The following is a 22,036-nucleotide window of genomic DNA, read 5'->3' as shown; positions in this document are numbered from 1 at the left end:
AGTCCTACCTTCGGGCTTTATTTTAAATTATATTATCACTTTTGTTTTTGACTTCATATTTGTATTCGGTATCCTAATTTAAATAATTCGAGGTGTATGTATCCAAGTCCCTCGGGCATGAAGTACATAGGACTTAAGTGCCCGATCATGAATGAACCCGGCATTATTTCATGGACGTCTACTCATGGTTCAACAAGATTAAGCTGGAAACCCTAGATGTTCCCAAGACGATATTAAGGTCAAACCACGACAACTACTATTATAATGTCATGCCTTTTAGCTTGAGGAATTTAGGCGCTGCCGCCTAGTGACTCATGTACGCAATGTTCTCCCATTAGATAATGCTAAAATTGGAAGTGTATGTTGAAGAATTGATAGTAAAATTTCCAAAGGGAAAGAGTCGTGCAACAGACATAGAGGATGTCTTAGCATCAGTCAAGAAGTATGATACGCGTCTGAACCTTGCTAAGTGCTCTTTCAGGGTGCAGGAAGAAAAATTCTTTGGCTTAATGTTAAACAAAGATTCATTACTTAAGACATTGAGGAGAGTGAAAGGTTAATTGAACAACTAAAATTCCAAAGATTCATTTGACAAGAGTGAATATGAGAGAGCCCTTCCATCTTCTATAGCTTGACATTACGTGAAAAAAATTCAAAATATTTTACAATTGACACACCAATCTTATTAAATGTAGGCCTTCTATAAATCAAGAATAGTGTAAATAGTTTGTAATGTCCTTAAAATTAAGTTTAGTTAAACATGGAATAAGAAGGGTTTAACTTTTAAGTTCCATTTCCAGAATATTAGATAGATGGAGTTTGGCCATTTTGAAAAAAATATATCTTGTATCCGATATATAGACTTTGGCCATTTGTTTTGATATTTTATATCCAAAATAGTACAGACATGAACTATGTCCAAAATTCTTCGCTCTCAATTAAACATCCACTCACCTTGACCATTTCAAAACCCTTCTCTTCCCTTCTCTGGTCAGTTTCCCTATTTCTTATATTTAATTAATTTCACCAGCAATTTGAATCTTGCTTTGTAGTGTGATGATGGGATGGAGATGTAGTTGTGTTATCATTGTAACTCTGATGCTTCTTCTGCCACTCATGATTTCTTCCGGTTCTTTTGTCAAGAACCTGCCGGGTTTATTTTGATGGCAAACTCCCCTTCAACCTTGAAATTGGTTCTATTGGATTTTCTTACTCCCAAACGCAACAAGGCTACTACACCAGTGATACACTCTGGGTGGATCATGCATATTCTATTTTACAAAAGGTAAACAGCTTTTTTTTTCCCGACTTACATAGTAGGTCGACTAATCCAGCTCGTGCTATGAAGGCACGTGCACTGGCCAAACATTGTTTCTGCCAGAAATCAGTAAACAACTTATTTTACTTCCATTATTTATACTATGTTTATAATTTATCAATGCAAAACAAATTGATCATGGAGTTTAGCAAATTTTTAGAGGTGCACGTAAAAATTATGTGACAAATTTTTATGTGACAAATTTTTATGGGAATCGGTAAACAACTTATTTTACTTCCATTATTTATACTATGTTTATAATTTATCAATGCAAAACAAATTGATCACGGAGTTTAGCAAATTTTTAGTGGTGCACGTAAAAATTGTGTGACAAATTTTTATGGGAATCGGTAAACAACTTATTTTACTTCCATTATTTATACTATGTTTATAATTTATCAATGCAAAACAAATTGAGAATTTTTTTTAAATATCCAGGTTAAAAAAACCAAGAAAACCAGTTTTTCAGAAAATTTACCAAAGTGTCTAGGTTTGGCAGTACACCATGGGGTATGCGCCAAACCAAATGACGCATTGGTTCACACTTTTGGTGAACTAGCCAAACCAAATGGCGCAAACATTGATGAAGATAGGGAAAGCCATTTGATATGGCGCAAATGTGTTGTTTACACATAGGAGCCATTTGAAATGGCTCATATGTGTTAGGGTTTCTTTTTTTAAAAAATTACCCCATTTCGTTTCATTTCGCGCAAAGTTTACGATTCCGGTCTTTGATTTTCGTAAAATTGTCCGATACGCCGATTTCGTAAAATTGTTATTAACCCTAATTATGTTATTTAATATTTGTGTTGTTGATTCCGCCGCTTAATAAAGTAAAGTTCATTGATTCTAAATATGTTACAAAGTCGATACACGAAGTCGATACATTATCGTAAAAATATGTTACAAAGTTGATTAAACATGCGATGAGTTGTTCCACGACTAGGACATTTCTTTTTATTGTGCCCTAGTTGACAAAAAATGCTACATTTTCTTTCCATTTTGTCATGCACGTCCATTTCAGTTCGAATACGAGTACTGTTGGGATGACCCTTTTTCTTTCGTCGCATCGTGTCATTATGAAAAATTACCTCCCCATCATACTCAGGCCAGTAACCCTCCTTTGCTACCATTGGAAATGCCACACTGTATACCTGGAGCAATGTCTCAGCCTTGTAAATTGGAGATAGTAGTGATAATGCGTCCCGGTGCACAAATGCACGTGCTGCTATGACATGTGAGCAAGGCATACGAAATGCTTGAAACTTTCCACAATCACACCAATGATCATCTAGTAGAACCCGATATTGTTGTCTTGGCAATTCTTCATTGTGGTCAATTGTCTCTTGAACACTGAAGGTGCGGTTGAATCGATCGAAAGTAGTTACATGATGACTGTTAGCCTTCGCTGATTGTTCTTTAATAAATTTCATGCAACTCTCGCGGAACTGTTGACCCGATTCTCTAACAGTACTCCACCTCTTACCTCTTGTTGAGAATAGTGAAGCCATCCTAAAGTAGGTTGCCTCCACCAGTTCAAATGCCCTTAAAAAGACCATTCATGGATTCTACTAGATTTGTTGTCATGTGACCCCATCGCACGCCGTTGTCGTAAGCCCTGGTCCATTTCTCCCTGGAAAGGTTATCAATCCAACTTCCCTTATTTGGATTTGACAATACAATTTCACTCCGATAATGTTGGAATGTAGGTTGAGTTAATGCATATCCTGCATTGACCAGTGTTTTTCGGAGGTGCCTATCCTTAATCTCCCGCATGAAATTCTGGGCAATATGGTGAATACAGTATACATGTGTTGATGGTGGGTGTTGCCATCCGTTTGCTGGATTTTTGTAAGCACTTTCAATGGAAGCATGCCTATTAGAGATTAAACAAAGATCAGGTTGAGGAGCAACATATTCTCGAAGATTCCTTAGAAAGAAACTCTAACCCGTGGCAGTTTCACCTTCCACTATTGCGAATGCTACTTGAAATATATTGTTGTTTCCATCTTGTGCAACAGCCATCAACATGGTTCCTTTGTATTTAACATATAACCAAGTTCCATCGATTTGCAGTACCAGTTTACAATATGCAAACCCTCGTATGCAAGGTTGGAAAGCCCAGAAAAGGCGATGGAATATTCCATTTCCTTGAACACGGGTTCCATCCGGGGCATGCGCTGGCAATGTCTCTAGAATAGAAACGGTGTCAGGAGCATATGTTTGAAGCACAGTTAGATAACGTGGAAGAATTTTGTATGACTCCTCCCAATTGTCGTACACAATTTCAATGGCCTTTGTTTTTGCTATCCAGCCTTTATGTAGGATGGAGTGTAGTTGTATCCTGTAGTGATATGCGAGATAATCGTTTTCACCTTCAGAGACGGGTCACAGTTGATAAGAGGCAAGATCTCCTAACAGATAAGATCATAACTAAGCTTCGTATGATCTTGGGATATGTTGGAGTTGACACATGTTTGTTGTAGTGAAATTGACCCGATAACCCAGGCATCACTTCTCTTCCTATACTAAGCACAAAGTCTGAATGCATAATCAGGGTTTTTACAAATGATTATATACGTTTCTAGGTTCGAGGGCCACTTCAAAATCAACATTGTGTGCCATGTGCCGTTTTTTGATAGTTCTCAGACATGCCTCCTTAGAAGGAAACTTATCTCCGGACTTTAACGCTTCATCACTTTGTATGTACGGATTGAAGAAGATATCAGATGAAGGTTCGTCGCCTTGTAAGTTTAAGTTAGAAATATGTGCAGGAGGTTCGTACACATGATCTAGAGGCACCGATATGTCCTGTTCGTCTTCAGATTCTTCATTGACCATGTCGTCAACATCAGTTTCCTGTTCATCTTCTTCTTCGTCTATAACATTCACCTCTGCTTGCTCGTCGACGGGTGGGTCAATAACTTGTGATTGAACAACACGTGATTGTTGTGTATCGACCTGTATGGTAACATACATCTCGATGCATTCGTACCCAGAATATTCGTGATTAGCAAACATATTTTGGAGGTCTTCGTCATTTTGAACCTCAACCTGGTAAAACTTAACCGGGTTGTTGTCACGGATAAAAGGATATTGGTAGAAAATTTGTGCAATATGACCCATTGCAATTTTCGCCTCTAATCTCTTATGAAAGTATTCAAAATTGGCTTTTTTGCTTAATGAAAATTTAACAACTTTAGTGTTTCTCATCAGAAAACCAACTCTTTCACATATGTATGTCTCATCGTTTAGATGGACATTGACTACGTATTGGGGTGGGGATGCCATTGTTTTGGATAAGTGTTTGGCTGTGTGTGGTGGATTATAAAGAGATATTGGCATTCTTAAGTAGCATAATATATTACTGTAGCATAAGATATTGGCATTCTTCGCCGTGTTTATACTTCTCATCCAAAAACCTCAGGATAGTCCTCTTGAGTTGGTCCACGGAATTGATATTCCAAAACATAACCGGCATGGGGGGTTTGACAGGAGAGAATATGACATGCCCGTTCCTTCTGCAATACTCCGGTTCATAGTCGAGACGCTTCATTGGTGGTCGAGGCTCTGATTTCCGGTGCGATCCTTCTGACCTAATTCGAGACATTGTTGTTTTGTTTGTAGTATTTCATCCATAGGAAACCCTAATTTATAGAAGAATTGGGTGACTAAGGAAACCCTAATGCGAGACATTGTTGCCTGTGTTTATAGACACATCTAATTTGAAAATTTTCAAATAAATGCAAGCACACTGATCAATGCCTGCTCTGAAGATTCAAAAATGACGGGACTAGACGAAAGCATGCGTATCTGACTGTCTAAAACACACACTGTTGATATGGGACATCAAGACAACTTCACTACAGGACAAAACAAAAACCCTAATTTTCAAATAACCTTTCTTGGAAGGCGCCATTTCAAATGGCGCTAATGTGTATAATTAAAGTGAATGCGCCATTTCAAATGACGCATATGTACACATGTCAAAATTTTTCCTTTTCTCCCATGCAGTCCCATACAGCTATCACGCATGCGTCTGAACCAGAAGACTGTATACATGCATGCGTCTGAATAGATTCCTTTCTGTAACCTGCATGCGTCTGAATGGAATCCTGTGACCTATACTACATGCATGCCACCTTATCTTGTCACCTAAACCTACACTGCATGCATGCCACTCTAGACTGTCTTACACCTATACTGCATGCATGCCACCCTAGTCTACACAAGCAACACCTAACACTACTAAATGTTGTGACATGTCCAGCATGCAGCATGTTATCGTTTCATCTTTCTCATTATATACTTGCAATCTCTCCTCATCTTTCTCATCAGCAACACAAATTTCCAGTCTCCAAATTTTGTTTCATCTTGCTTCTTAAGTATTTTTAGTCTGCAAATACCAAGTATGTCTCTCTTAACAATGGGAAACAAGCACCGAGGGAAGAAGGAAAACATTGAAACATATGTAAGTTTTTTAGTTATGCTTATCATTCTATATTATTATAACTGCATATTAATCTTGTGTTAATATTTTCAGGACGTTGCCTGATTCCGTACCCGTAGTCACGCTGTCGTCGCTCCTGGTGAATTTATTATACCATATTTACAAAGGGCTGGTTTCGAACACATCATCAGCATCACAGAATCAGCCATTGATCTAAAATTTTTGTTGGCCTTGTTAGAACGATGGAGGCCAGAGACTCACACGTTCCATCTTCCAACCGGGGAATGCACAATAACCCTAGAAGATGTGTACATGTTGTCGGGCCTTCCGATAGCAGGTAAGGCTGTTAATGGGGCTGTACAACAAGCCAATGCCCTTTGCGAGAAAGCATTGGCCATCGATCTGATAGAAGGTGAGGTAGGTTCTAGGGGCCAGGGTGTCAACCTAAAGGCCCTAAAGCTATATTATAGTACGTTTCATTTGGACGAAAATTCGTCTGAAGAGAGAATACTAGTGAAAACAAGGTGTTACCTGATGTTTCTTTTTGGAAACGTGTTATTTCCAGAAAGTACCGGTAACACAGTAAATTTTATGTAGTAATGTTTGCTTATGAATATTAATAGAGTGGGTCCATATAGTCGGGGGTCTGCTCTCCTAGCTATGTTGTATCAATCCCTTTGTAAGAATGCTAAGAGGGATTCTTGCACATTCTATGGATGCGCTCTCTTGGTCCAAATGTGGGGGTGGTGGAGAATGCCTATACTGACCCTCGTAAACAGAACCCACTGGACGTTCCCCTACGCAAGCAGGTAAGTATTTTAATCATATTTTAATTTAAATAAAATCTTTAGGGTTTACTTCAACTAACAACTGTGTACTTCGTTTTAGATTTTGCGTAAAAGGGATGGACTACACAAAGAATTCGAGGTCAAATATCACGATGTACTGCCAGCTTCTGGATCACTTACGATCGGAAGATGTATAATCTCTAATCCTTTCCTCTTTTATCAATCCCTTTTTTTTAACATATGACTGAAATAATTTATAAGTTTTATACATGCAGTTTATATAGAGACCATATTTGGAATGCAATCATAAACCTAGAGTTGAAGATGCCGCTATTTGGACTGCAATGACGACCATCATTCGGTACAACATCATCGAGATGCATCAAAGTGACCGGGTGAAACTCTAGTTTGGGATGCATCAAGGTATCCCTGATCCTCCAACTGATTTGGGAGAATGGAACCTTAAACGAGTCAACCATCAATGGGATGTCCAAAATTGGAAGGATTTCTCTACCGAATGGCGCCAGATGTGGAAAGATCGTGCCCAACATGTCCTTGAATTCCCTGTAAGTGATTATGAAATGAAACCATCACCACAATACATGAGTTGGTACATAACTATTACCACCTCGAATTTATTTGTGGCTGACCCGTTCTACTTAATAGACCCCCACTGTTAAAATTATATCATCCCACAACAACAACCTCAACAGCAACAATACACACAACAACAACCACAATAAACACAACAACAATACGCACAACAAAAACAATACCCCCAATACCAATACCACTCCAAACAAAAAAACTACCGACAGTTAAATCCGTTCCAAACTCAGTCCCAACCACTCTATCAACATGACAACCAACACCAACATGACAACCCATATCAGACCCATTCCCAACCAATTCTCCAACCTCGTAGTCAACCACCTCGTCAAAGCCTTAGACACCCCTACCACTACCAAGAGGCAGGCTCCTCAAGGTCATTCATCCAACACAACGAGGCTGGTTCATAAAGAATCCCACTAAGTCCCGACGATGGTCCACCTGATGAATATGATCCCCGCGACCCATTAATATCACAATCATCTCACCACCGTACCCCGTTTGGCTTTGTGACACCAACCAATCAATTTGGCTTTTATCGAGGTAGTTCAAGTGCCGCTGAGTGCTTCCAACCGGAATTCGTATCTCACCCTACTCCCCCACCACCATTTAGCATATTTGAGGGCTTGGGTAACCAACTTTACAATAGTCGGCTTCCGGGACATTATGATGGCCTTGACGAATTCCTTGACAGTGACATCCGAGACAACACAATTCCAGGGCCATCTACATAGACGCAACAAGAACCACAAAGGGGAAGGGGAAGGGTTGGCCCTAGGGTTCGCGGCGGCAATACACGTCCTCGACGTGTTACACAAGCACCTAGATGCGGAACGGAAGGGTGTTATGGTGATGACATACTCTAGGGGTTTTTTAAGTTTCCGTTTATCAATTGTTGTTTCCGTTGTATCTTTCCGTTCAAATTAATATAATTATTTACTTCCAACTTTATTTATTTCAATCGTTGTTTCAATATTTGTTTCCGGTAGTCCAAATGGGTCTCCAATTATTATTTGTAACAAAACAAAAAAAACCCACATAGGCACCATTTCAAATTGCTAACCTAATGTGGGTAACACTATTGCGCCAAATGAAATGGCGCATACACACAAGCAGTACACTACTGCACCATTTGGGTTTGGCGCATACCCTAGGGTGTGCTGCCAAACCTAGATACTTTGGTAAATTTTCTGAAAAAGTGGTTTTTTTTTGTATTTTTTTTAAACATGGTTATTTAAATTTTTTTCCACAAATTGATCACGGAGTTTAGCAAATTATGCTTACGTCCATATTGCAATACCTCTCATTTTGTTTAAACGGGCTTACAAATTACAACTTCTAGTCAAATACTAATGAGCTTAACGACCCTGCTCACTTGTGTCACTAAAATGGGAGTCATACTCAATATTAAAAACTTATGTTATATCAAATATATTTTTACGTGGCACCTCTAAAAATTCATTTTTAATTTTTAAAACAAATTATTTCTCTATTGGATGTCATGGGTTCAACACTTGATAATTACAAAAATCTATTAATTTAACAACTAATTACTAATAACTTGAATATAAAATAATTTATAAACTTTGAAAAATAGTTTATACATTTTTCTTGCAATCTTTTTATCTATTTCATCATTATTAATATTTTAAAATAAAATTAATTTTATCTGCTTATTCAATATTGATAAATTATTTATATCAATATAATACAAGTTTTGTTTAGAAAAAACAGTACAATTAACTACTTACAAAAATTTAGTTGATAGATGAACATATAAAGTACTAAGACAAAAAATAAAGTATCAACTTTAAAAGATTTACATTAGAATTTTACATTCGAACGACTCAGACTCTATGTAACCAATCATCACCGTTAAAATCAAGATCTAAGATAAATCTCTCTATTTTTTGAAGATTATATTTTTATATTTTTATTTTATTCCTTAAATCACTAAGTTATATCATAAAATTTTATTAAGATGGCGTGAATAACCTTATAGAAATAGATTATCTTTTATCTTTTAATCTTTGGTGAATTTGTCTCTCATTCATTTAACATTTTTAAAATATTAGAGTAAAAAACCGAAAAGGAAATATAAAATAAAATTATTGAAATTTTTTACTACGATGATTTGTTGCATAGAGTCTGAATCACTCCAATATAGAATTTTTCTTATTCATAAAATAATGACGATTTAACATTTTTAAGAATATTAGGAAAAAAAGGAAATATAAAAGAAAATTATTGAAAATTTTGACAGGTTACATAGATTCCGAGTCGCTCGAATCTAGAATTTCTCCCATCCATAAAATTATAAAGATTAAATATTTTTTAAAATATTTAAAAAAAACGAAATATAAAACAAAATTATTAAATTTTTTTCATTTATTTTTCATTTTAAAATTTAAATAGAAACATCTTACTTATCATTTCTATAATTCAAATATATTTTTTCCGTTTAAAATTGTTTTCTCTTTTTTATTATCTTCATCTTATCGTTTCAATTATAATTCTTATTAAATTAAATAATTAATATATATAATTCAATATTACTTTAAAAAAATCATCAATGCCCCGTGCATAACGCCTATATGCGGGGCTCAATTTAGTTATAATGATATAACGAGTTTCATCTCTTTAAATGGAATGGTTTACTTAGACCTGTCAAAATGGGCTAGCTCATATGGACCGACCTACCAGGCCCGATAAATTTTAGGGTCTGTGCCTTAAAATTAGAACACATATTTTTCAGGGCCTTTTTAGCCCAACCCTGAAAAGCCCGCTACCCATTAGGGCTAGCCCATATGGGCCGTGGGTAGCCCATTTGGCCCGCATACTTATAAATTTAAAAAAATATATTAATATTTATATTATCTTACTCCAAAATAGCATATTGATTTTTTTCACTTCACTAAATTTTATCTCTATTTTATTCAATCCTTCTCTTTTAAATATTATACATTAATATAATAAATATTTTTTCATCGTATTATATTAGTTTTTCTCTTATAATAAATATTCAAGTATTATTTTATACAATTTAGACTTATATTATATTTAGAAACACATTATAGTATTTATAAGAGATAATATATTATTTAAAAATGTATTATGTTTAAAATAACGTAATTTTTAATTTTATTTATAATAAATATTATGGATTTTTTATTTTATTTTTTTTAAATAAAAAAGTCCATTTAGGGTCAGGTAGCCCGAAGCCCATCTAGGGCTGGGCTCGGGTAGTAAATCTCGACCCCATATTATACAGGGTCTTTTTGGCTCAATCCTAAAAAGCCCAAGACCCACCCGTTTAGGGCCGGGTAGTCCATATCGACAGCTCTAAGTTTAGTGATCATCCAAAGTTTAGGTCAAATCCGTTTTATATTGGCGGTAGCTTGTATTCCGGAATAACTACTGGTCCTCTTGTTCAACAAGTAAAGGTAATTAAATACTAAGCAGCCAGTAACAAATGTCAATCGACTTAAATTTGGCATTGTGCTGTATTTTTTCATTGCTTCCTTCAACTTCAGGATACAAAGCCTAGTAGAGTTTTTGTTTTAATGAAAGGTCACAACGATAGTCTATCTAAAAAGCCTAGTAGGGTTTTTGGCGTGAAAGCAAATAGAATCCAAAGAGCTCACGAAATATCGATCTCCATAGTAGTGAATGTGAATCTTGATTGATCTTGATTGAAATAAATTTTGATTAAATCTAAAAAATAATAGAAACTCTAATCTTTCTAAAACGGATTTAAGATAATTCTTTTCAAACTAGAATTTGGCACATAACTCATTTTTACAAAACCAAAATTTATATGGTGAAACATGTTATTTTATATAGATCATTTGTGACCTTTATCATTAACCAATATAAAATTTAAAATGTGGTTTCTCTCGTTAATGTGTTTCATTTTCTTCTATATTTTTATGTGTTGGAACACTATAACATCTGTATTTATTTTTAACTAAAAAACCATTGAAGTTTTGTTTACAGAAATGGCACTTATCATTGTATTTCAAGATATGATATAACTATTCATGGCACTCATCTTGCCTAATTATTCAACTCTAGTTCGCTTTGTTTACCAGTGAACCACTATGAAGATTATTCAACTATAGTTAACTTTGTTTACCACAGATCCACTATGCATTAATAGTTTAAGCAATTAGGCAAAGGCATTGGAATAAGTTGCCATTCTCTAAGAATTATACGTTCATTCATCAATAAATTCCTAAATTTTGCATACTAGTCACTAGCTGATACTTTCTAACTAGTTTTATTTATCATTATTTTTCATTTCATGTATATTCTTTGCCAATAAATTTTCAGTTTCCCCACCTTGTGTTTTTGAAGATTGTTACTTCATAATTGAAGAATTAATCAACAGTGTGTAGCAATAAGTTTGAGATCAAGATTGTTGAACATGGCACTTTTGATAAGTTAATAAATTATGGCATTACCAGATGATACCAAGGTTTTGTTGAGCTCTTGAGTTTTTCATTTTATTACACATACAACGATGTTGGATTAGTGAATTGGGCAGTCAAGATTTTTATGGTTATGTATTGCAATTTCTAGTAGTGAGATTTTATGCTAATTTTCTTAGTCTGAAGGTTGTTGGCTATAGCCATAGATAAAACTAGTAATAATTGACATTATGATATCATTGCTAAAACGAAAATGGAAGATATTATACAAAGGCAATATATAGAGCCTTTATTTGCATGCAGAAAGGGCACATTGTGCTTTACAACTTAAAAGAGCTTTCAAAACAGAAAAGGAAAAAAAGAAAAATAAGAACATAAACACTTCATATGAAAAGCATAACAAACAACCACTCTGAATTTTACTTTACCAAGTTAAATGTGCACATTCTTCAGTGGTGGTCATTATTAGTTCTTAGATGCTGGGAAGAGTCCAAAAGGGCGGGGGTTGTAGTGTGGTGATTTCTCCATCTGTGATGGTTTCACAAGAGGAGGTGGCGGGTAAACAAGTGGCTTTACATGAGGAGGTGCGTGAAAGAGTGGACGATGGTACACATGTGGTGGGGGTGAGTTCTCATAAGGTGGTTTGTATACTGGTGGTGGACTCTCATATGGTGGTCTCACATGGGGCGGTTGATACTCTGGGGACGGATGTTCATGAGGTGGTTGATATTCTGGTGGTGGATTCTCATGAAGAGGTTTCTCATGAGGCTTATGGTCCTTTGGAGGTGTATGTTCATGTGGTAGTTTTTCATGAGGTGGTGGGTAATATGGTGGTGAATTTTCATGAGGTGGTTTCTCGTGAGGGGGTTGATACTCTGGTGATGGATTTTGATGTGGTGGTTTCTCGTGCGGAGGATGGTACTCGGGCGGTGGTTGTTCATGTGGTGGTTTTTGTTTAGGTGGTTGGTACTCTGGTGAAGGATTTCCATGAGGTGGATTCTCATGAGGAGGTTGGTATGATGGGGGAGAATATTCATGCGGTGGTTTTTCATGAGGTGGTTGGTACTCTGGTGGTGTATTTTGATGAGGTGGTTTCTCATGAGGAGGTTTGTACTCTGGTGGTGATTTCTCGTGTGGTGGTTGGTACTCTGGTGGTGAATGTTCATGAGGTGGTTTTTCATGAGGTGGTTGGTACGATGGGGGAGAATATTCATGCGGTGGTTTTTCATGAGGTGGTTGGTACTCTGGTGGTGTATTTTGATGAGGTGGTTTCTCATGAGGAGGTTTGTACTCTGGTGGTGATTTCTCGTGTGGTGGTTGGTACTCTGGTGGTGAATGTTCATGAGGTGGTTTTTCATGAGGTGGTTGGTACTCTGGTGGTGGTGGACTCTGATGTGGTTTTTCATGAGGTGGTTGGTACTCTGGTGGTGGTGGACTCTGATGTGGTGGTTTCTCGTGTGGTGGTTGGTATTGTGGTGGCGAATGTTCGTGTGGTGGTTGGTATTGTGGTGGTGAATGTTCATTTGGTGGTTTTTCATGAGGTGGTTGATACTCTGGTGGTGGACTCTCATGAGGTGGTTTCTCATGTGGTGGGTGATACTCAGGTGGTTGATGTTCATGTGGTGGTTTTTCATGTGGTGGTTGGTATTCTGGTGGTGGATGTTCATGTGGTGGTTTTTCATGAGGTGGTTGATATTCTGGTGGTGGATTCTCATGTGGTTGTTTCTGATGAGGAGGTTGATATTCTGGTGGTGGCTTCACATGAGATGGTGGATACTCAGGTGATGGTTGATACTCAGGTGGTGGGTGTTCATACGGTGGTTTTTGATGATGAGGTGGTTCATACTCTGGTGGTGGTTTCTCATAGGGTGGTTCATACTCTGGAGGTGGATTTTCATAAGGTGGCTTTCCATGATGTGGAGGTTCGTATTCTGGTGGTAAATTTTCACCAGGTGGTTCATACTCAGGTGGCGGCTCTTCATGTGGTGGTTTTTCATAAGGTGGTTCATACACTGGAGGTGGTTTCTCATGTGGAGGATGATATATTGGTCGAGGGTATACCGGAGGCTTATAAGCCGGTGGTTTTTGAGTTGGTGGATGCTCATAAGTTGGTGGGTTCTCAAATGGTGGTGATTCATAAGTGAGTTGTTTGTTGTAATTACCCAACACAGGAGTGATGAGCATTACCACTCCGAGCAGGAGTATTGCTAGTGAGTGTATAGATGCCATGCTTCAGCTTGTGATGAAAAATTAGAATGAACGAACGGGTATTTATAAGGAAATCATGTGAAAATTTTGTGTGGAGTCATCATCAACTCTTATGTCTTTTCTTTATGTAAAACATGCTATCAATTATTAAAAATTCTAATGGGGTCAAAAGAAAGTAGCAGCTTCGAATTTGATAATTACAATCTATGCATTAGTTAGGATTCTATCTATAAAATTGATGACAATATATTTCTTTTTAGCTTTTTAAAAGACTATTTTATTAGATGAAATTTATGTATATTCCTCCATTTTAGTGATATATGATTACCATATCCTATAGTCCACCAACTTATTAATACTATCTTTCTATGAATTAATGAAACATTTAAAATTTTAAATTATAAATAATATGTATTCAAAAGTGCAAGTAAAATAACCGTTTTTTTTTTTCACAAGAATTAAAGATGATAACAAAGAGAATAAACAAAAGAATGAGAAAATAATTGTTGTGTTCTCTATTACTGTTGTTAATAAATGATAGCTACTACAAGGCTGTTTATACAAAGAAAATCTTGCCACATAAGCCCTAATATAATAAACTTAGTGAACAAATTTAAAGTACAAACAGTACAATACTAAAAAATACTAAATACCCTTACTAACTAAATAGCTAAGCTAACAGGACCCAGAAGGTAGAACTTCTGGTCAACACTATCTTCTGAGTAACCATGAGAAGATCAGTCCACTTCAAAACTTCTGATACTCATCTTCTGAATATGAATCACTATTCAATATTTTTAACTCACTTCTTAAGTCACATTAATGTTTGTCCCACAATTTTAAAAATAGGTTCTACACAAAAATGAGACATAAATCAAAATTGAATTTGCATCCGAAGAGTAACTTTGTACTTTAAAATATTTTAAACACCTCTACACCTATCAAATGCTCACTTTCTTTTCTATTAAAGAAATATATAAGAAACAGTATGAGGTTTTAGAGGTGTGAAAATATGAAAAAATGTTCCTACCACAGCCAAAATCAGCACTACTCATAAATAACTGCTCTGTTACACAGTTAAGTTTTATCTCGTCCAGCTCAAGTGGATACCATTGAATAGAAACTTCAACTGTTGAAAAACTATATTGAAATATATAAATCACATTTTCTGCTGATACTCTAAGAAATTTTTTGTTGATTTTAAGTTTTGAAGCTCAGCATTTTTCCTATTATAGTGGATACATCACTACTAGAAATACACGATTTACCTGCGGAATTTCCTGCGGAAATTTTTTTGCAGGTTTACCTGCGGATTTTCCTGGGAAACTTTTAAATAAAATAAACTTTCCTGCAGAAACAAAATCCGCAGGTAAATTCGCAGGAATACCTGCGGATCTTGCTGCCGATATTGTATTTAGAATAAAAGCCCAAACTACATTAAGAAATCCGCAGGTAATTCCGCAGGAAATTTTGCTGCGGATTTTGCTGCGATATTTCTATTTTGACTAAAAACCAACTACATTACTTAATCCGCGGGTAATTCCGCAGGAAATGTTTCTGCGGAATTACCTGCGGATTTTCTTTTGTATTATATTTTATTATTTTTTGAGTAAAAAATAATATAAAATATATTTCTTTTAAAATAAAATGTTTTTTTTTTCAAAAATAATAGTAATAAAATGTTTTCTAAACATAATATTAAATTCTTAATTTCTTTTAAAATAAAATGTTTTTTTTCAAAAATAATAGTAATAAAATGTTTTCTAAACATAATATTAAATTCTTAATTTCTTTTAAAATTTAATAAAACTAGTTTTTAAATTTAATGTAATTCTTCAATTCATATTTTAATAAATGGTATGAAAAGTGGGCTTAAAAATGAAAATAAAACAACGTTAATCCAACTCAATATAGAAGGTTGAATGGATCAGACATAAAAAATAATTTGTTTGATTTATCGATTTCAATTGGTGGATAGATAAATATGACCAAAAGTCTACCATTAGTATGCAAATTAATTATGTTTATAATGTATTTTAATTTTAATTTTAATCTTAGTTTTTAATAAAATAAATGGTATGCAAATTTTGATATATATTTATTTAATTCTTCAATTTATATTTTAATAATAGGTATGAAAATTTGAAAAATAAATTAAAAAAGATTTTACATTAAGAATCAAACTACTATCTACCTTATATTGGATCAAAGATTCTACCAATAGGACAATACCTTAAATTGTGATAAATTTGTATTAAGAAATTATCATATATTTTCATGAATGTTCTGTAAATTTTCCTATGAATTATTCACCAATTTTTAAAATTTAGATATGTTTGTAGAACTGCTATTGGTTAACTATGTTTTATACCGTGATAATCTTGTTTATAAAATTTCTCATCTGAAAATACTTTTATAAAATATTTTTTTGTAATATTTTTAATAAATTTAAATATTTCTAAAAATAATAATATCTTTTATAAATTTTATCAAAAAATATTTCCTCTTATTAGACTCACATTACAAGGACCAAAACTGATATTGTCTCTTATAATCATTATATAATAAATATAATATAATAAATTCCAATATTCCACACTTCTCATTCTCTGCTTCAAAACTTGTTCGATTTTGCAGTACTCACTCTCCAATTATGGCCAAAGGCGTGATGTGTGATGACGAAGGTGAACCCTAGAAATCCTCTATTTCATTCGTAGTTTATCGTTTTCCTCTTCTAAGTGCTTCTTGGTTCTAATCGGAACCCTAACTTTTTCGGTTGTTCTATGATGCAGATGAGGTTGAGGTTGAGATGGACGAGAGAGAGCCCGTTGATGGTGAAGAATTGGAAGAAGGAGGTCGAGATATGGACGAGGACGATGTGGATGAAGAAGAAGAGGGTATGAACTTTGATTGTTCTGAAGTGTTTTTGCTGTTTACAATTTCTATTGGGTTTTTTCTTACTTTTTGTTCTCACTGGCTGCGGATAATTTTTTAGAATACTGGGGATTTCAAATTAGGGTTTTCCCTTGCGGCATTGTTTGATTTTGGTATGAAATATGACTTATGTTAAGTGCTTGAAAGTTGTTTTTTATTAGATTGATGATGCAAGTTTAGAAACGAAAATAGATTTGGAATAGTATTTCTGAGTTGTGTCGAGTTAGGGGAAATACTCGAGGTCGACCTGTTTGGTATTTAAGCAGCAGCTTGATACGCATCATGGGAAGGCGACTGCAGTATTCCAAATATCGTAAGTTACGGATCTTTATTTGACGAACACTGTCATGTTTGGATAAACATCTTAATCAATATAAGCACTTATTATATAAGCTATTATAATAACAGAAGATAAAATTGAGCTTATGACTATGGACATGAAAAACATTAACCTCTTAGTTGTAGTATTCCTTCACTTACCCAAAAAGCCTTTTAATTCATTATTGAACAAGGAATCAAAAGACTAAAATAATTTGTTAGCAGAATTCAAAAGCTCAAACTGATTTTTAACATGATGTTGAGCTGTTCTTAATCCATAATTCCATCTACACAAGCCTTGGTCTTTCAAGGCTTCTACAACTCCAACACTAGTTGCAACTGTCCAAATTCTTCTTGTTGAACTCATCATGAAATTATTTGAAATCTTACTTGTATAGTATATAGTGTAACAGGGTTTGTAAAAACCAGTGACATGAAGAAGCTAGCTACTGGTTTTGGTGGAAACTATGGTGTTTTCCTTATGAAAGTAGTAAATGATAAAAGTTAATGTGTACAGCTGCATAGTCCTGTCCTATCCTGGTTTTTTCCTTTTGTTTCAAGCTTCATAAGAGTAGTTGATGAAGTAGAAGAGGTAGCTTCTTGGTGATGCAATTCACTATCCTTGTTGTTGTTAACCAAGTTTTTATCTTAAAATTATAATAAATGTATACCCTGATTAGTTAATTTCTCATTAAATTAATTTCTCGCAGTTGGTTCATCATCTTCACGGTGAGTGATAAGTATGCATGTGTGTATGATAAGTATGCATGTGTTAGGAATGCATAACTAGGTTGTCATTTAATAAACCATTATATTAATGTTACACACCGAGTGTGTTTTCTAGCCAATATGAATTTTAATTAGTTAACATTACTCTAATATATAACATTGCTTTAATCTCTTTTTGTAATTTCAAATGCATGTTAAAAACGTGTGTATAGTATACCATTGCACCTTTGAAAACCTAAAAGTATGAACTAGTATTACTTTTGTCTCAAATAATCTCTTATATATTTATCATGGATTTATGAATTATTGTTAAACCATATTTTCTTGACATTGACATGCCTATATGAAAGGACTTCTGCGCATTGAGTATTTGTATCGACTTTGGATTCTGTTTAGTGTCATTTTTCATTCCAATTTAATTATCAATTTAATGCCTTATGTCAGTATGATTTAGGGTTTTCATATGCTCCAAGTGTGTTTTCTGCGTAAATCTCTGGTGAAGTGGCTGTTTGTGAGACACTGAGAAAGGTTTGTCTTCTACAACTTACAAACATTTCTTTCTTTACTAGAAATGTACAATAGTTTACAATGCTTCATATTAGAAATATGTCATGTACTATTGCCAGAGCTTGATTCACAAACTGCATTTCTGTCACTGCATTTAATATTGTGTAATAAGATGTCCATGTAAGAAATGCAAAAATGAGAACCACCTCACCCCGGATGAAGCAAACACTCATATTCACTAACATGGGTTTACAACGGAATATTGGAATTGGACATGCCATGGAGAGATAATCCCTCACATCAATGATAGCGACAATGATGATATAGATATGGTTGCCTAGCTTGCCTAACTAACAGTGGCTAATAAAGAAGGCTCTAGAACATTTGTGTTGATTAATTTTGTGTATGAGTTCATTGGGTCAAGCTGAATTTTGTGTATGAAGACCTTTTCATTGGGTCAAGCTGAATTTTGCAATAACTTGAGTTTATTGAATCAATCTGAATTTTGCAGGAGTATGCTGATTCTCATTAATGGGTGAAAGTTGATGGATACTAAATCAGGTTAATTTTGTTTAATTTTCTCAACTTGCTGAAACCATGATGTGTTTGTTGTTTTAATGTGACCAACAGGATAACCTTTTGATTAAGACTGTGAAGAAGCATGATGAAAGAAACTGGAAAATAAGTGGATGTGGTAGTATATTCAAGTTACAAAATAGAAAGAAAAAAACATCGTTTTCTGCTATGAGACTCTTTTTGGGCCATTGAGCTGACTGACAAAGTGAATGGTTTTAGTTTGTTTCGTTTGGTTAGAACTAGACTATGAATGAAAATGTCTTATATTGAACCACATATGTATGAGCTTCGTTTTTGAATGGTCTCCGCTTGTTCTGTGTTGAAACACATATCTCATTACTTATTTCTTTCATTCTATTTGTGCATTTCAGGCAGCAAAGTTGGCAGGATTGCTGAACTTTCCAAGCCAGAAGAGGTAGTTGAGCAGGTTGAGATAAGAACGATTTCCGCATCTCCATTTGAATATAATGTGAAGCTTGAAGAAGTGGAGTCGTTCTTTGGTCAATATGCCAAGGTAATATTAACTTAGCATTTGATTCCACTTGTCAATATAGATTTACTTAAAAAGGCTCTGGCTCTCTAGGGTAAACAGCAGTCTCTAATATATACTGCCATATCATTGTTCATGAATCATCAACGAATTTACTTAAAAAGTGTGTTAAAAAATGGAATTAGAATTTTCTAAAATAAGTTTGAATATATATACTAACATTTGTTATACTGAGTCACTGACTATTGATGAATTTGGACTGAGCTAGCACTGCTTATTGTGAAAATGGTTTCTTACTAACCTTTTTGTTTTTTATTTGGACTTTTTAGCACTTTTAAAAGGATTAAATTTCCTTTTGTTTGAATACCCTGATGTTGGTTTAGATACTAGACCATTATGTCTCACTCTCATTCGTTACTAAATTATCAAGCTTTTTGAATTTGCTTAAAACTGGTTTTCTGAATTTTTTGCTTATGGCATGCATATTAATTTTATATTCATGTTTACATGCTCAGTACATAGATTTCAAAATGGGAGCTGAGTCAGGATTCATTCGGTTTGATGTAGGTGAAGCTACTCAGAAAGCACGTGCTGCTGCAGTTCTTTTTGTTTGAATACCCTGAAGCTCGTGTATGGAGGACTGTGTAGCGGTATGATTATACCGACTTTTACTATTCTGTTTGTGGTGGTCTAGCTATGGGTTACTCACCTAGCATAATTATTTTTTTCAACCTAATCATACACTAATTGACAGCTGATAAGTGTTTTTAGTTTTGGAAAATTCAGCACCATATACTCACTGATTTGGAAATTTTAGGATTTGTTTGACAGCTAATATGATGTTAGTGTTCAATTTGGCTTATGTTTATTTAGATTTGAACTCATTACTTTCCAGGACTAATGCGCCAAGGTGGAAAGTTAAGTTTATCATATGAAGCAGAGAGGTATCAACTTTATTCCGTAAAGGTTTTGCACTTAACATTACATTGTTTATTTTTTTTCATAATTTAACTTTAGCTTACTAATCATAATTTGATATGGTTAATTAGAATTGGTCCCTATTTCAATTTGTACCAATTTTCATTCATTACATGTTAATTTCTAGCACATGATTTGTCTTTTGGAGAAAATCACTGTTGCATAACTTTGGTGATTATATATATTGTTTAGTATTTAGTAGAAGCAATACAAATCAAGAGACTGAATAAACTTTTTATTATTTTTTAAATAAATTACCTGCGGATATTTCCTGCGGATTTACCTGCGGATATTTCCTGCGGATTTACCTGCGGATATTTCCTGCGGATTTAGCTGCGGAATTACCTGCGGAACTTCCTGCCGAAAATATTACCCACGAAGGTTTTAGCTGGGGACAAGAAACCGCAGGAAAATCCGCAGGTAAAGTGTTTCCTGCGGAAATTTATCTAAAATCCGCAGGTAAATCCGCAGGAAAATCAAGTATTTCTAGTAGTGCATGTGGCGTTTATGTTATTTAAATTTTTGTGTAAATTGTTTCATGATGTAAAAAATATGTTACTTATTATTAAATATTAGTTTTGATAATTATTGATAGAGTCAAATATAAACAATAAATTGTTTATGATATTGGAGTATAATTAATTTAAATTACTTAAATGTTATTTAAATGCAATGTGATAATTGGTCTCGCACAAAATCACTCAAACAATTGAAAATTAATTTTTTTCATTTGAGTGCTCTTACATGAGCTTCTTTCAAGATCGGTGAGTGTAACCGTGACACTTTTATTCATATGGATCCAAAGTCTAACTCCAAGAAAAATAAACATTTGATTAATGAGTGGTCGATATTTAAATTCATCAAGCAAGATCTAGAATTTGAGTTTTGTAGATGGGGAGATCTCAATGATAGACAGCTAAACTTTTCAGCTTGAGGTGTACATTTTATGGGCTTATACTTTTGAGACACAACCTAGAGGCTAAAAACATCTAAAGACCTACTCCCTCATTTTTTTAAGTGTCGTTTTAGAAGATTTTTTTTATATTTTTTTTAGTGTCATTTTTATAGTTTAATTTTATAATTTGTCAATTATATCCTTATTTTTTCAATAATACCTCTTCACATTTTCCATAAAATTAATTATTTTCTCAATTATGCTATTGGAAAAAGAGAGAGTGTATTGTTGAATTTAATTGGAAAGAGAAAATAAATGAGGGTATAATAGAAAAAATAACTCTAACAATACACTATCTTGGTTGAAGAGCTTCTAAAATGCCACTTAAAAATGAACGGAGGGAGTATTTCGCATAAAGGAATTACTTTTTCTATCTTTAGGGTTCTCATCCATCATAGTGAAAAGTTACAATTGTCTCTATCGTTCGAACGCACCTTTTTTATATATTCTTCAGCACAAATTGATGAACTACCCTTTTTTACCAAAAATTTTATCTGAAGATGTATCTCCATATAACATAAGGGAGACTCAGGAGATGTATCTTCGTAAAAATCATTAATTCAAAGTTCAATGAATTTTACAGAGATGCATCTCTAGACGCGTATTATTCATAAACTCATGTCAGGCCCTTCCCTCTTCCTCCTTCATATTCTGCAAAGTCACTAAAAAAACCTCATTTGAGCTCTCTTTTGTTCCAGCCCCATTTGAACAAGTTTCTTTAAATTCACTCACTCCATTCTACTACA

General features: G+C 34.5%; 2 protein-coding genes across 2 annotated transcripts; one reads left to right on the top strand and one right to left on the bottom strand.

The window, feature by feature from the left end:
• Positions 1-11,838: 11,838 nt before the first annotated feature.
• On the bottom strand, positions 11,839-13,846 carry LOC131644342 (early nodule-specific protein 2-like). Its single transcript, XM_058914818.1, has one exon. The coding sequence runs from the start codon at positions 13,822-13,824 to the stop codon at positions 12,061-12,063; it is 1,764 nt and encodes a 587-aa protein (XP_058770801.1). The 5' UTR covers positions 13,825-13,846; the 3' UTR covers positions 11,839-12,060.
• Positions 13,847-16,493: 2,647 nt separating this feature from the next.
• Positions 16,494-20,535, top strand: LOC131618222 (la protein 1-like). The gene is made up of 5 exons (XM_058889488.1): positions 16,494-16,700; positions 18,803-18,852; positions 19,239-19,381; positions 19,873-20,007; positions 20,253-20,535. The coding sequence occupies exons 2-4, from the start codon at positions 18,837-18,839 to the stop codon at positions 19,969-19,971; spliced, it is 258 nt and encodes an 85-aa protein (XP_058745471.1). The 5' UTR covers positions 16,494-16,700; positions 18,803-18,836; the 3' UTR covers positions 19,972-20,007; positions 20,253-20,535.
• The last annotated feature ends 1,501 nt before the right edge of the window (positions 20,536-22,036 follow it).

This window comes from Vicia villosa, linkage group LG1, assembly GCF_029867415.1.
Source record: "Vicia villosa cultivar HV-30 ecotype Madison, WI linkage group LG1, Vvil1.0, whole genome shotgun sequence".
Classification (NCBI taxonomy): domain Eukaryota; kingdom Viridiplantae; phylum Streptophyta; class Magnoliopsida; order Fabales; family Fabaceae; genus Vicia; species Vicia villosa.
Note: the sequence above shows the minus strand (reverse complement) of the source record. Positions and strands in the feature narration are given on the sequence as shown.